We start from the raw sequence: 15,523 nt of genomic DNA, 5'->3' as shown, positions 1-15,523 counted from the left end.
ACTGACATAATGAACAGAAGCAGGCATGAAACAAAAAGTTTCAATAAATATCTGGAAGAAGGGATAAAAGGTATGGTGGCATTGGATAATATTAACGATGTTTCCTAGAAATCATAATAGTTAATTTAGTCACAGCAAAAATGAAATTAGGAGTTCCTGTAAGAAAGGATTAGACTGCACAGAGAGCTGCATCATATATGGAAGAAAGTTGGGTTTATTAGTAGGAAACAGTTCATTTCCAAATGCACAGATTCTTCATATCAGTTGCAACAGCTATTTAGGAACACCTTGATACTTTTGAAAAAATATGTTGACCTTTAAGTTTCTTCCGAAAAAAGACGAATAGAATAGAATAGAATAGAATAGAATAGAATAGAATAGAATAGAATAGAATAGAATAGAATAGAATAGAATAGAATAGAATAGAATAGAATAGAATAGAATAGAATAGAATAGAATAGAAGCTGGAAGGGACCTTGGAGGTCTTCTAGTCCAGCCCCCTATATCATCTCAGACAGGTGATTGTCTAGTCTCTTCTTAAAAACCTCCAGTGATGGAGCACCCACGATTTCTGGAGGCAAGTTGTTCCACTGGTTAATTGACCTCACTATCAGGAAATTTCTCCTTAATTCCAGGTTGCTTCTCTCTTTGATCAGTTACCAACCATTGTTTCTTGTCCTTCCCTCTGGTGCTCTGGTAAATAACGTGACCCCCTCTTCCTTGTGACAACCCGTCAGATACTGGGATATTGCTATCATGTCTCCCTTATTTCTTCTTTTCTTTTTAGCCAAACCAAAGTCCTGCAGCTGTTCTTCGTATGTTTTAGTTTCCAGGCCTTTGATCATCTTAGTTGTTCTTCTCTGAATTTTTTCCAAACTCTCAACATCTTTTTGTGACATGGTGACCAAAACTGGCTGCAGTATTCCAGGTGTGGTCTTACTAGGGTTTTATAAAGTGGTACTAGTACTTCGTGTGATCTTGATTCTATGCCTCTGTTTATACAACCCAGGATTGTATTAGCTTTTTTGGTTGCTGCTGCACACTGCTGGCTCACAGTCAAGTGTTGGTCCACTAGGACTCCAAGGTCCCTCTCACAGTTATTGTTTTTAAGTCAGGCCTCACCTGTTTGTACCTTTGATTTTTCCTGCCTAATGTAAACTTTGTTTTTCTTCACAATGAAACTCATTTTGTTGGATAGGGCCCATTGTTCAAGTTTGTCAAGATCTTTTTGGATCTCTAGTTTGTCTTTTGGGGTGTTGGCTATTCCTGCCAGTTTGGTGTCATCTGCAAATTTGATGACTTCCCCTTCAATTCCCTCATCTAAGTCATTTATGAAGATATTGAAGAGTACTGGGCCTAAGATGGAACCTTGTAGTATCCCACTGCTTACTTCTCTTCCTGTGACTGTGGTGCCATTGAGGACTACTCATTGAGTATTGTTTGCCAGCCAGTTACGGATCCATCTGGTGGTGATGTTATCTATTCCACCTTTTTCTAGCTTACCAATTAGTAGGTTGAGGTCTACTTTGTCAAATGCCTTACTGAAATCTAAGTACATATACCACGTCCACTGCATTTCGCTGGTCTGCTAGTTTAATCACTTTATCGAAGAATGAGATACGGTTGGTTTGACATGATCTGTTTTTAACAAACCCATGCTGGCTATTAGTTATGACTTTGTTTGCTTCTAGTTGTTCGCAGATCTGTTTTTTGCTAATCTTCCCTAGGATATTCCCAGGTATTGATGTTAAACTGATTGGTCTGTAGTTTCCTGGGTCTGATTTTTTTCCTTTCTTGAAGATGGGAACCACATCTCTCCCTCCTGTTTTTGTAGACCTGTTCCTTTTGAACAATTTGTATCCATCCATCAGTCCATTCCATTCATGGGTTTCGTCCCACCAGGTTTCTGTTATGCCAACTATGTCATATTAATTACGTATTGTTTTATTTCTGGCTCTTTCTCCTTGGCTCTCTTTGTTCTTCAGCTTAACATTCGCTAAGAACAGCTGTATCATGAGTGTTTCAAGACGCAGTCATTCCTTGGTCACTCAAGTCAGCAGCATAAGAATGAAGGACCCAAGACTTCATCACCCTCACTCAAAGCATTTTTATTTATTTTTTTATTTTAATTCCATTTATATCCCGCCCTTCTCCGAAGACTCAGGGCGGCTAAGCATCCCAAAGGGTTCCTTTTCTTTGATATCTGAAAGGTGTGTTACTGACTGCAAAGCTTCCTTTACACAAAACACCACCCTGAAAAATAGCTTTAAATGGCTACTTCTTAGTTTATTACACTACTACTACAAAAAAATGTATTTTTAAAAAAACAATACTGCCCTCTTCAGGAACATGATTGAATACCACGAAGATTCCACTAATGTGTAGTTTTTTGCTTTCTTTTGGCTTGGTTACATTTTCAATTCCATGTTGCACCCCAATTTTCCCTCTTAATTAAATTAATTAATTAAATAAAACCTTCAAAATAAAAATTCTGTGCCCTCTTGCCAAAGGAAAACCTTTGTTACAATGTGAAATTCAAGGCAGGCCTCAAAGGTATCTTTGGGAAGGAAAGAATATAAAGATCTCTAGTTTTAGGAAATTTCCTCCAAAAAAGAGAAAAAAGCTCACAATGTAAACAGAGAAATAAATAATTCAATAGATGGAGCTCCAACTAGAGAAATCAGATTATGTAGTGTTCGTAAAGGTAATGTATTGTATGCTTATACATGCAATAGTTTCGAAATTCTACCAGAATCACTGAGTCCCTTAAATTCTGTTGTAGGAAAGAGGTATGTAAAAGGGGAAATTCTCCACTGGACTCTCCTTCTATTTAATAAGATAACTAGCCTCTACTTTTTCTCTAAAAGGAGTACATAAAAAGAAAGTTGTGAGTGTGATAAAAAAAAACCCATTTACATTCCCCAATGCCTCAAGCATCATCTGGACGTTTTTATTCTTAACCCTCCCAAGTTAAAGCATGATTTGTTATATAAAACTATACTCCCAATGGAGTCAGAGACATCCCAAAAGAGCATTGTTATGACACTGTGAATTTCAAATATCTCCATCATCCAGATAATCAATTCCATCAGCTATCCCATGTCTAAGTCCGTTATCTTCTAAACTATTGGTACTCCAGACTAAATAGGGACATCTTCTACAGTATATGTTTCTTTTCAGTTTTCCTATAATAATAATAAACCTTTATTGTCAAAGTACATGTGTACATTGAGATTAGCTGAGCCTCCCCCCCCCCCGTGCTCTCTCCCCCCAACACACAGTGACAACAAACCCTCCATCCCACCACACCATGTGAACCAACTACACCACACACCGGCCTCCCAAGTCAATTCTGCATAAGATTATGCCCCATTTAAAAGCCTAACAGCCCACGGATAAAAGCTATTTTTCAGCCTGTTGGTACGGCTGGCTATATTCCTATATCTCCTATATTCCTATAGCATAGATCCAGAAAATTGTAACTGTAATTGTAACTGTCCAATTGCCCATAGACATGCAACTGTTTTCTACATAAAGAACACATGATATGCTGGCTCAGGCTCAGAAAATCTGATAACCAACACTAACAAAATTTCCATTTATGCTACCCAGATTTTGTTCATTCATCAAGAACAAGAGGGAAAGAAGCAACAACCCACTCGAGGCTTCGCAAACTTACCAAGCTATTCATTTTAGATGATGAGGAACTTGTTCTCTGTTTTCTTAAACAATTCATCTCTTCCGGGTTTCCATCCTTTGGCTTTAAGATCATCCGACTGTTCCCAGCGGTGCCTTCAGAGGAGGATCTTAAACGCTTTTCTATGAATCTTCCATCTCGAAATGGACTAAAACTACTGGGAAGATTCACTGTGAAGTAAGATACACAGGCTTATTTACAATCATCATCAATGCTGCAAACATCACTCAGAAATGTTTCTTTCAGTCAAAAGTGCATTACTCGGAAATTAACGAGCTGCAGCCAGTTAAACCTTGAACTGGGTTTCTTACATAGCTATTGGGAAATCGTGGCCCATACACTGGACAAATCAACCAACCAATGGATCATTGAATAAATCTACTCAGAGTTTTCACTCTAGGCACAAATTACCAGGCTCAAATGATTCTGTCAGACACATTACATGAAGTTCCACCTCTGTGGAAAAGGCTCCAATGCTGGGAAAGGTGGAGGAGAAGGTGAAGAGGATGATCAGCAGGAAGGTGGATGGACCTGGTTATAGTGGCAATGAGCGCACAATGGGAGACTTGGAAGAATAAGTAGGGGGATACATTGTAATGGAGAAAATCTGTTTATGTGATCAAAAAGAAGCTGAAAACAACTAGATGACACATAATCAATCAATTACACTGGAAAGAGCCAGCAGTATATGCTGAAAGGCGCCATGAACTAGCTTTAGGAATATTTCTGAACCCAGCCATTGTGACTTCTTCAAAAACAAAATGGTTAAAATAAATTTATGGCTTAATACAATGTGTAACGCCAGCTGTAACTTCTTGAGAAGATAGCAAGAAGCAACAATGCAGTCTTACTCAATCTACTGCCTTTAATACTACTGGAATATTGGGACTATAGTTCTTTATTTTCTCTGAACGTGACCTAGTATCTTTCCTAGATATTTTGTAATTACAGTCCCAACACATCTAGTGAAGATGATTGTAAGAAGTGTTTGGGATCCTTAAAGCACATCCTTAAAGTGTGATATTCATATGAAGTCTAAAACACTTATTCCTTATAATTTTCAAAGCACTCACATCCCTAATCTGTGGAAGCACACTTGTTAATCCCCTTGATTTCATCACAGGATTTGGGGTGATACACATAGGAATAAGAGCCTCGAGTGATGGTATAAACTAACATTCTTTCCCATGAAAATGAATTTTGTACTGAGACACCTAGCATCACTTTTATCATGTCACTATCCTAAGCTTTTATTAGTTCTACTGAATCTACTTTATCATATGCAAAAACAAGGTACAAACGTATCTAGGCATCAAATGTACTCTGTACATTCAGCTGAGAAAATCAGTATGATCTAAAAACTTTGAAAATAGATTATGTCATTGTTGGTAGTAACACAGCTGTCTAAAACAATTTAGTGTAAGTAAACATTTTTTCAGCTTTGTAAGAAGAAATTCCAACACAAATGCCCCATATTTCAGCTGCTCTGATATAGGAATTGTAAGTTTTATATGCTTAAAATGTAGTCATTAACTTCCCAGTAAGGATTCCTCAATAATAAGTGATTAGCATAGCACAAGAGATCACTGGCACACCTATTCACAGGCCTTCTACACAACTTTTCATTTATATGGACTATGTTCCAATATCTGCAATTCAGTAAACCAAGTAAGTCTAACCATTTCTGGAATTGATTAGAGTCTGGATAGAAAAATATATTTTGATGAAGATGCAATAAGAATAAAATATATGTGTAACAAATACAAAATTAATGAATGTTAAAGAGTATGGAAAGAGGCAATGAGCAAGACATTATGAATATGAGTGTACTATAAATAGGATCACTAAAGCTGAAATATTACCATAATGGGGGGGGGGGAAATGGCACAAGGGGGCATTATAATGAAGAGGTTGGGTAATATTATGCCAGTAATTGCACTGTAGTATGTGATACCCATAATTTTCAAAGGATAAGCAAAATGGATAATGGAATTTCAAGAATAGGTTAGAGATAAGCAAAAGGATGGAATTAGAAATCCATGGAATATATTGAAGTAGAAACCCACTGTGTTATAAATCACAGTTAAAGTGGAAGAATGAAGTCAGTTTCATTTCTGATTATCATTTTCCCCCAATATATCTCTAGGAATTTCTGTCTGATTTTAAATGTGACCCCTTAAACCAACAAATTAAATAGGAAGGACTTCCAACAAATCTTTCTGAATGCTTATTTTAGGAATAGCATTCATCACTATGTACAGGTTGTCCTCGACTTAAAACCAAAATTTCTGTTGCTAAGCGAGACCGTGGTTTTGCGAGTTTTGCCCCATTTTACGGCACTTCCTGCCACAGTTGTTAAGTGAATCACTGCAGTTGTTAAATTAGTAACACAGTTGTTAAGTGAATCTGGCTTCCCCATTGACTTTGCTTGTCAGAAGGTCACAAAAGGGGATCACATGACCCTGGGACACTGCAACAGTCATAAATTCGAGTCAGTTGCCAAGCAGCTGCTGCAACAGTTGTGAATAATGGTCATAAGTCACTTTTTCAGTGCTGTTGTAAATCGAGGAGTACCTGTACCTTTAAAACAAAACTAGTATTTTTGTACACCCAAATAATTTGGAAAGTAACACTGATCATTCATTTATAAGAACTCTCACTAGTAACTTAGAGCAGAGGTCCTCAACCTTGGCAACTTGACAAAGCTGGCTGAGAAATTCTGGGAGTTGAAGTCCAAAAGTCTTAAAGTTGCCAAGGTTGAGGAACCCTGACTTAGAGAGCCCCAAAAGCATCATCTTCATGACATGCCAAGCATAAATGGTGCTATCTAAATATTATTCGTACATACAGTAATTGAAAGAAAACACACTTTTATAAATGAACATTTTTCAGAAGACAGCAACAGTTGAACACACATACCCTTTGCGTGGTTTATTTCATTTGCCTGCTGTGTCTGAAAGGACTGAGGTTCAGAAGACAAAGGAGTGATCTTTGATTCAGTTTCTGGAAAGATTTCTCTAGCCTGTTCCGATATTCTTGCTTTTTGTTGGTCCCTTTGTAATCCCTGTGATTTTGGAGAACTTTCAACTATTTCTCCCTGGTTTAAGACAAAGGTTTTTAATTGTGCTTTAGCTCCTGAGTTTACATCTTCTGGATGGCTGGTCTGTTTCGCAAAGAGCTCTGGCAATAACACTTTTGTATGCTTTCGATTTGTATCAAGGATTTCTGAGAAACCACTAGCTTCAGCGAGCAATACATTTCTAGCCCTATAAGTTTCGGCACAAGGGGAAATACTTTCTGTAAGGTTTGTTTTCCTTGAAAGAGGAGCAGCAGCAAAGGTTTGAGAGGTAGACACATTGTGGGCCAAGGCTTCTGGGTGCGTATTTCCACAGGTGGGCAGCCCATCAACCTCAGAAACAGAATCCTCAGTCAGTGCTAGAAACTCAGATGGTGTCTGTGCAGTTGTCAGATCAGCAGAAAGCAAAGAGCTGCCTATACATTCTGAAGGAGAAGACTTTGCAGACACGGGATCAGTTTCGACACTGGATTTAATTTCCAGCAAACAAGAAGATGGCTGAACACAGGAAACCGACTGACTCTGAGGGGCTGGCTTTGAGAATCTGTAGTGCGTTGAAAACGACTTGGGGAGAAGTTTCCTTGAGGAATGTTTAGCAGAAGACTTGCTTTGGGCCTCTGTAAAGCCAGAGTCATCGCCTTTGTTCTTCCCAGAACTTATGCAATTTATGAAAACGTTCTTATTAGTTGAGGGTTCCCTCCCTTTTTCAAAGTCCTCCGTCAAGGACCTCGTTATCTTTTTATTTCGACAACTTCCAAAACCAACAGAATGTCTGCCTCTGTTTTTCACGTGTTCTTCCAAACCGAGCTTTTGCAAAGTGTTGTGATCTGACTGTGCACCGTTCAAAATGCCCACATTCTGGCATGAAGAATCCGTTTTCTGATCGCTCCCCTTTCTGTGGTGGAAGCTAATGGACGGCGTCCGGAAGAGGCTCTTGCGTTTGCCAGTGCTACCTGAGCTAGAGTTGGTGCTGGAGGGAGAAGAACTGTGAACGCCAACAGTACTGTTGGAAGTTGGTGATGACGGGAGGGAATCATGTCTTCGGTTAATACTTCTCCGGAATATTGGCAAACGGGAGACAATGATTGAACGCCTCGATCCTGAGTCACCCATCAGGACCCTGTTGTGCTTGGCTAGGCCCAGCCAATATTAAAATCTGTTTGGATGGAAAAGAGACCATTATTATTTATTATGATGATACAAAAAAGACCAACAAATTCAAAGACACATTTCAATTTCTTATCTATAGAAATGGCATTCAGAATCAACACGCTGGGGGGGGGAGGGAGAAGTGACAGTTTTTTTCTCTCTCTATGAATTACAGTTAATGCCTCACACTTCTGAGGTAACGAGGGACTGAAATCAAATTCCTCAAAAACCACGTTTTAATGCTAGGGTCATCAGAATGAACAGCTGCAAAATGGAACTGAAGGCAATTCGCCTCAGAAATCAGGCAGTCTTTGTTTAGTGAACGAAAATTGGGACCAGCAACTCAGTCATCAAACAAAGCAGCCACTAAGTAAAACCACAACTCTGTTTATGATCTTATTTCAGCTTTCCCTGGTGGCGCAGAGGTTAGAATGCAGTATTGCAGGCAAACTCTGCCCACAGACTGGAATTCAATCCTGAAGGGTCTAAAGGTTGACTCAGCCTTCCATCCTTTCCGAGGTCATAAAATGAGGACCCAGATTGGGGGCAATATGCTGATACTGTGAACAGCTCAGAGAGCACTATAAAGCACTATGGGATGGTATATAAATCTAAGAGCTATAGCACTCTGAAGGTCATAAATGTAAAGATTGGTTATAAAGGTACTTTTTTATCACCATCATACCTGTGAAGAGTCACTATCTAAGGCAAGGGTAGGCAACCTCGGCTCTTTTATGACTCATGGACTTCAACTCCCAGAATTCCTGAGTCTGCTGACTCAGGAATTCTGGGAGTTGAGGTCCATGAGTCATAAAAGAGCCGAGGTTGCCTACCCCTGATCTAAGGCAATCACTAAGCAAGGACTATCTGTACACATATTATAGACCAGTATCTACCTTGTCCTTGGAATCAGGCATCCAATTACCAGTATTTATTCCACAGTATTTATGTTATGCTTTTATCAACCATCTCTCTATATATCTATTTCAGAGGTCACACATCTGGCTCCAACAAGAAACAAGCCGTTGAGTTCACAGGTGGTTGGTTTATTTACAGTACATTCTGACATGCAGTATTCAAACAAACAGCAAACAAAGTCACCGCTGGGAGCAACCACCTCCCAGAGCTCTAAATGGACACCTCCTGGCTGCCACCCCCCCCGCCATTTCTCTGCGCCACTCAGCTGCTCGGCGGGACGGCCTTGCGGCTGCGTTCCACAGGGTCCCCCTTCCAGCATACAGGTATGAGGGAGGGAAAGGCTGTTGCTGCCATCTCTGCTGCTGGTCCCATACGCTGCCTCTGGATGCCCCCATCCAACGATCTTGCCTCCCCTCCCCCTTCCCATCAGTAGCAAGCCCACAGGGGCTTGACAGGCAGCCCCCTCTACCAGGGCTCCACCCGGAAGGCAAAGAGAGACATGCAATTAGTCAATAACTACGGCGGTCAACCTTGTTAGCCTCCCCCTCTGTCTAAACTCCCTCCAGAAGCGTACGGTGAATTGCACCCCCCGGTCCAATATTAACTGCCGGGGCATGCTGTGCAGGTGATACACCTATATGATGAACATCTTTGCTAACTTCCGAGTGGATGGCAACCCTTTGCATGGAATGAAATGGGCCTGCTTGGAAAATAGGTCAACCACCGTCCATATGACCGTGCACTCTTCTTTATCTCTGCTGCCTGCCTATTGGACCTGTTTTTTCCCTACTCATGGATGGAGAATGAGGAATTGTCCTTGCTCAACCTACCTTTCTTTCATCCATTTCAGAGTGTCCTGTGACACAAGGACTCACACACAGTCAATCAAACCCTCTGCTATCCTTCTAATAAAGCTATTCGTTTTAGCAAATATTTACTCTCCTTCATGATCTCTTATTTCAACCTTGCAAAGTTCATTTCCAGTTAGAAATTTTAATGGTCTTATGTGTTTATCTGAATAAGGAAATTATCATGTTTGTCTTCAGATTAATCTTGCAATGCAGTCTACCGAATACACATTTGAATGGAAATTAGTTATTACAGGACACTCCCACCTTGAGTTTACTTGCTCTGATTGTGCAGTTGGACAGTGAAAAGCATGATAAATCTATTACATCTAAATAAATGCCTATGTAAACAAACCTTGGTGTTTTCATAGAAAATGGATTAGGAACCCAATTCCAGTCCAAATTTGATAGTGTAAACCTTAAATCAGTATGCACAGTGTGTTTCTACCAAGCCAAAATGAAGATCTTTTTCCTGTTCTCCAAGCCACCAATGTTTAATAATCTTTCTGCATGTGAGATTTACAGAGACCACCATAATACACAGGTTATCAAGCAATGGACAGTCATAATGCAAGACTGATGTGATGTTCAGCATTGTTTGGCTTAGTAGCTATGCAGACCTGCTCTTTTGGATAGAATCAATCCAAAAATCACTGCTGGGAAAAAAACAGAATTTTCTTTGCTAAGCTCTGGAATCTCTTTTATTTCCCACTGAAGAAATTAACATTATGTTAAAGATTTTCATATTCTGGTTTCCCATCATGATCACTCATTTTTATGGCACTTCTCTGTGTACACTGCTTTGCATCTTTTAAATATTGTCATAAAAAATCTTAACAGATAAACAGGCTGAAATAGCATACTTTCCAAGAAACCCCACAGCTAACTAGGGGTTTGAATTAATGCAAGACACCAAACAATATTGTCACAAAGCTCTTTCACTGACTGCCACAAGATTTCCCCAGTTGTTCATCTGCCAATTCCAACATAGTAATTACTCTGTGCTTTTTTTTAATTCCACAAATTTCATTTTCATATCCTATATTGAAATCCCTATGTAATCTATGTTGTTTCGGAAGAGGGGGTTTATCTGTATGCCTCAAGTTATTGCTTGTGTTTTGTTTGTTTTTTTGCAGCTAAATAATTTTATATAAATCACTGTAACCCTGTGGGCAGATCTATCCATAAAACAAGCACTGCTAATCCCCCTGGAGACTACCACAAGGGAAAAACAGCATAAAGGTAAGTTTGGGAAAACAGAAGGACTCAAAGGCCGTAAGAGAGACAGACTGGTGTTACAAAGCCATTCAGTCCATATCCTTGTTCAATACTCACTATACTGATTTTTCATTTAGTTCCCTGGCGATAGTCAACGAGTGCTTTATTATTACCCAAAGACAGAAATTTAAAATGACAATAATACAAGACACAATAAAACAGGCAGTAATATAAAAGCAAGAGAAGATTACTCTATGTATCCCATCTGTAAGATAATTGCAATTTGGCTTGCGTCCCTCATTATCCAAGGATGCATTTTAGATGTCACCATACAGCATTTTGCCATGTTACAAATACCCAGACAATGTGCACCTGATTGATGGATTGATTGGCTGACATATAAAGACTGTGTATGTGTGTGCACGCACGCACACATACACACACACACACACACACACACACACACAGTCATATATAAAAAAAGTACACCCGCTTTGAATTCTATGGTTATATGTATCAGGACATACTAAAAATCATCTGGTATTCTCAAAAGTAGCAAATAGATGAACAACAAAACATGATATGTTATACTAGGGGTCCATGGACCAAACCCTGGTCCATGGACCAGCCTCGGTCCACAGCATGCCAGAAACCAGGCCATGCAAGCAAGCAAAGCCTCACCCACAGATGCAGGCAGCCTATGAAACCATACCTGACCGCAGTCCATGGAAAAATTTCTCTCCATGGAACCGGTCCCTGGTGCCCAAAAGGTTGGGGACTGCTCTGCTAAACCATGATATCATTTTACAAAAATAAAGTCAAAATGGAAAAGTCATGTGTGAAAATGCAAGTACACCTTATGATTCAACAGTTTGTAGAACCACCTTTAGCAGCAACAACTTGAAGTATCTGTATGACTTTATCAGTCTCTCACACTGTTGTGGAGGAATCTTCTTTTACAACATTGCTTCAGTTCACTGAGCATTTGTTTATGCACAACTCTCTTGAGGTCCCTGGCTGCTACTTAGCCTCATCATACCTATGGATGCAGTTAGGGCAGGGGTAGGCAACCTTGGCTCTTTTATGACTCGTAGACTTCAACTCCCAGAATTCCTGAGCCAGCCATACTTACTTCACACATGGCTTCTCCATTTTGCCTTTCTTTTTTTTTTTTTATAAAAGAAACACATAATACCCTTTCCTTTCAGGTTTTTTTCCACAATAACCCAATGAAGCAGTTTGAGATCCAACTGTGCAATCTTTTGGCACTCTACACAGAGAACTTTATCAAGGGTCAGTTTTCTCCCGGGGGGCCAGAGCAAAGAAATCCTTGAAAGCAATTTGTTTTGTTTTTTTTTTGTCAAATTGAATGCCAATGGTAAAAACATTGCAAAAAACATTCTCAACACATTTCGAAGAAAGAAATTACACAGAGACAAACTGTGCAGATGGAGGCAACTGCTATTCTATTAAGGATTTTTTTTTTGCCATATGTATGATTTCAATACTGAATTTTCTTCTATATATGGCACACATATTTTGCATTTTTACAGTACAAATTCATTTTGCAATCCACCACGGGAGAAGAAGAGTTACACATTCAATAAAATAAACAGAACTAATTTGAAAGCAACCTACAAATAACATTTAACAAAATCTAAATCCCTGATCTGATGAAACATACATACCAAATCGCTGATCTTCAGCAAAACTCGTGAAAAAGCTATGGTCCCATTTTTTTCCAGAGCTGACTCTGCTGGTTCAGCTTACTCAAGAAACAATGGGCTCCCTTGGACACATTTTTTTTCCCTAGCCATAATTATTTTTATGCATGCAGAACCAAAAGGCAGAATTACAACTCCAAGGGAAAAAGAAAACGAAGCTCTAACTTTTAGCTGATATTCCATCAAAATCCCCATATAATAGCATAATTTATATAAACATAACAATACACTGGCTGAATCACAGGAAGTTGTATTCCAGCATCGAGTTTGCTTCTCCCTGCCCATGCACCCATTCACACATAATAAAACAAATGCTCATTGCATTGGCAAAATACCTTGCATGAGAAAAAACTGTGCTTGAGGAAAAATAAGGAGGGGGGTTTGCATAAGGAAAACATTGGTAGAGGTTGAAGCTTATGCCACTATGGTTGATAAACTCAATCTAGCACAGGGGTGTCAAACTCAATTTCATTGAGGGCCACATCAGCATTGTGGTTGCTCTCGGGGGGGGGGGGACAGGTGAGTGTGGCCAGGATGGGTGTGGCCTACTGGGTGGGCGTGGCCAGCTTAACATCACTCACTTCAGTGGTGCCTGGGCAGGACTGGGGCAGATCTTAGAGTGTCCGACGGAGGAGGATGGGACCGGGGTGCATGTTGAGACATGGTCTCTCCCACCCTCCCTTCCTTCCTTTATTCTTTCCTTCCTCCCTCCCTCCCTCCATTCCTTCCTCCCTCTGTTCCTTCCTTCCTTTCTTCCTTCCTCTGTTCCTTCCTTCTTCCCTCCCACCCTCCATTCCTTCCTCCCTGTTCCTTCTTTCCTCCCTCCCTTTTTCTCTCTCTCCTCCCACTCTCCCTTCCTTCCTCCCTTCCTTCCTTCCTTCCTCTCACCCTCTGTTCCTTTTTCCCTGTTCCTTCCTCTGTTCCTTCTTCCCTCCCTCCCTCCCTCCCTCCCTCCATTCCTTCCTTCACCTTCTCATCTCTTTCCTTCCCCCGCGCTCAGGAAGGGGTGATGGGAGGGGGAGAGATTTTCAGCACTAATGTGCTGCTGCTGGCCATTCCTATACCATGTGGGTGGGCAGGGTCAGTCCCGTTAAAAGGGATGCCTTGTGGCTGCGAGGCTGGAGGTGCTGGTGTGGGTGGGGTGGGGTGGCGCTGATCTACAACCTGGTTGCGTCCATCAAAGCCAGAACACGCTCAGCCTAAGATCCACTGGAACCAGCAAGGAGCTGCCCCGCCACCTCTGTCCTGCCCCCGGGTGTGTGTCCTGGCTGAAGTCAACCTGCAGGACAAGACAGCCAGTAGGGATGCTGGACTCCACTTGTGTGCGCACCCAGGGAGCAGGGCGTGGCTTCCTCATGGATTTAACACTGAGCATATTCTGGCTTTGATGGATGCAACCAGGTTGTAGATCAGCGCCTGGTCGGCCTGGGCTGGGCTGGGCCGAGGTGCGGTGGGCCAGTCCTTCACTCTTTCCAGAGCAGGTCCCCGGGCCGGATGGAACCACATATCGGGCCGCATCTGGCCCACGGGCCTTGTGTTTGACATGTCTGATCTAGCAGGTACAGTGAAAAGAATGCAAAAGAGAAAATGTCTACCTTTTGAAAATCTCCACCTCATACCTGGATAGGCAAATAGAGGTGGTTCTCATTTAAGGACCACTCATTCAACAACTGTTCAAACTTGCAACACTGCTGAACAAGTGGTCCTTACAGCCAGTCCTCAGAGTCCTCAGCTATGGCAGCTTTCACATGATCACAATCTGGGCAGGTGGAGTCCAGTTTGCGATTACAATGTCACAGTTTTCTGCAGTCACATGGCCACAATTTGTTACCTTCTTTGCCAGCTTCCGATAAACAGAGTCAGTTGGGGGCAGGAGGTTGCAAAGGGTAACCTGTGAGTTCCTCACTTAACGGCCGAGTGATTTGCTTAATGACAGTAACTGGAAGTGCTATAACTTTGATCACTAAACAGTGCAGTCACATAGCACTATATTTTACGACTGTGTTGCTGAGCAACTCTAATTCCAGTCCCAATTGTCATCATTAAGCATGGGCCACCTGTAATTCATCCTTGTGGCTTCCATGTTGTCAATATAACTTTTTACAGCATGTATTTGCTAACTGTACTCTGCAGTATGTTGACTTCACAGCCAATAAACACAGGCTTATTGTCATAATAGAGTTCAAACTGAACACATGCTGAATTTCAGATTTAGCCAGACATCCTCCAAAATACTGCATCCTGTTCTGGATATTTAATATTAAGATCATATTCATAAATCTATGTGACTGAGATCAAGTAAATAGCATTTGAAGCACCTTTGATGGTTGTCATTATCAAGTAACTGAAGGACTCTCACACTGAAATCGTTTGATAGTACTTGAAAGAATACACGCTTCTTAGAGAATTAAATTAATGAAGTGAAGCGGTCAAAGTTATCAGAAGCAAAATAAATATTTGCTTATAAGATTGTGTCTCTCAGGCTAAATTACACAATAAGGTCTCGGTGCCCAAGAAGGTAAGCAGTATTCAGAATACACATGCAAATGACATGAAGAAGACTTCATGAGACAAACATATTCCTCCACCTTTAAAAGTGTCTTATTTTCCCTTCATTTTTTACACGTAGCAAAGCAGGGATGTTGATAACATAGCAGAAACTCTATCCTTTGTATATTTGATGCATGTACATGTACCAAACAGATTGAGGCATCAATTCTTTAATCACCATCTTGAATTTTCTGATCCTCCCCTCACCGATTGAAGGGGAGGGGAAAAGTCACAGGAGAGTCATTGCTCATAGTCATTGGGAGCCAGTTTGGCCTAATGATTTATGAATATCATCTTAACATTAAATATCCAGAACAGAATGCAGAATTTTGGAAGATGCCTG

The 15,523-nt window shown here is 40.7% G+C and overlaps 1 protein-coding gene across 2 annotated transcripts in view; it reads right to left on the bottom strand.

The window, feature by feature from the left end:
* Window positions 1-15,523, bottom strand: part of CCSER1 (coiled-coil serine rich protein 1) — a 768,384-nt gene that overhangs the window by 618,283 nt on the left and 134,578 nt on the right. For both annotated transcript variants that reach the window (XM_081332934.1, XM_081332935.1), the window contains exons 2-3: window positions 6,617-7,929; window positions 3,680-3,867 (exon numbers count right to left, since the gene is read on the bottom strand). In XM_081332934.1, the coding sequence (XP_081189060.1) occupies window positions 3,680-3,867; window positions 6,617-7,886 (1,458 nt within the window). In that variant the 5' untranslated portion in view covers window positions 7,887-7,929. The remainder of the gene's footprint in view (window positions 1-3,679; window positions 3,868-6,616; window positions 7,930-15,523) is intronic.

Source organism: Vipera berus (genome assembly GCF_964194415.1).
Source record: "Vipera berus genome assembly, chromosome: 7".
NCBI classification, from domain to species: Eukaryota; Metazoa; Chordata; class Lepidosauria; order Squamata; family Viperidae; genus Vipera; species Vipera berus.
The sequence above is the reverse complement of the archived record's forward strand: the minus strand, read 5'-3'. Positions and strand labels throughout refer to the sequence as shown.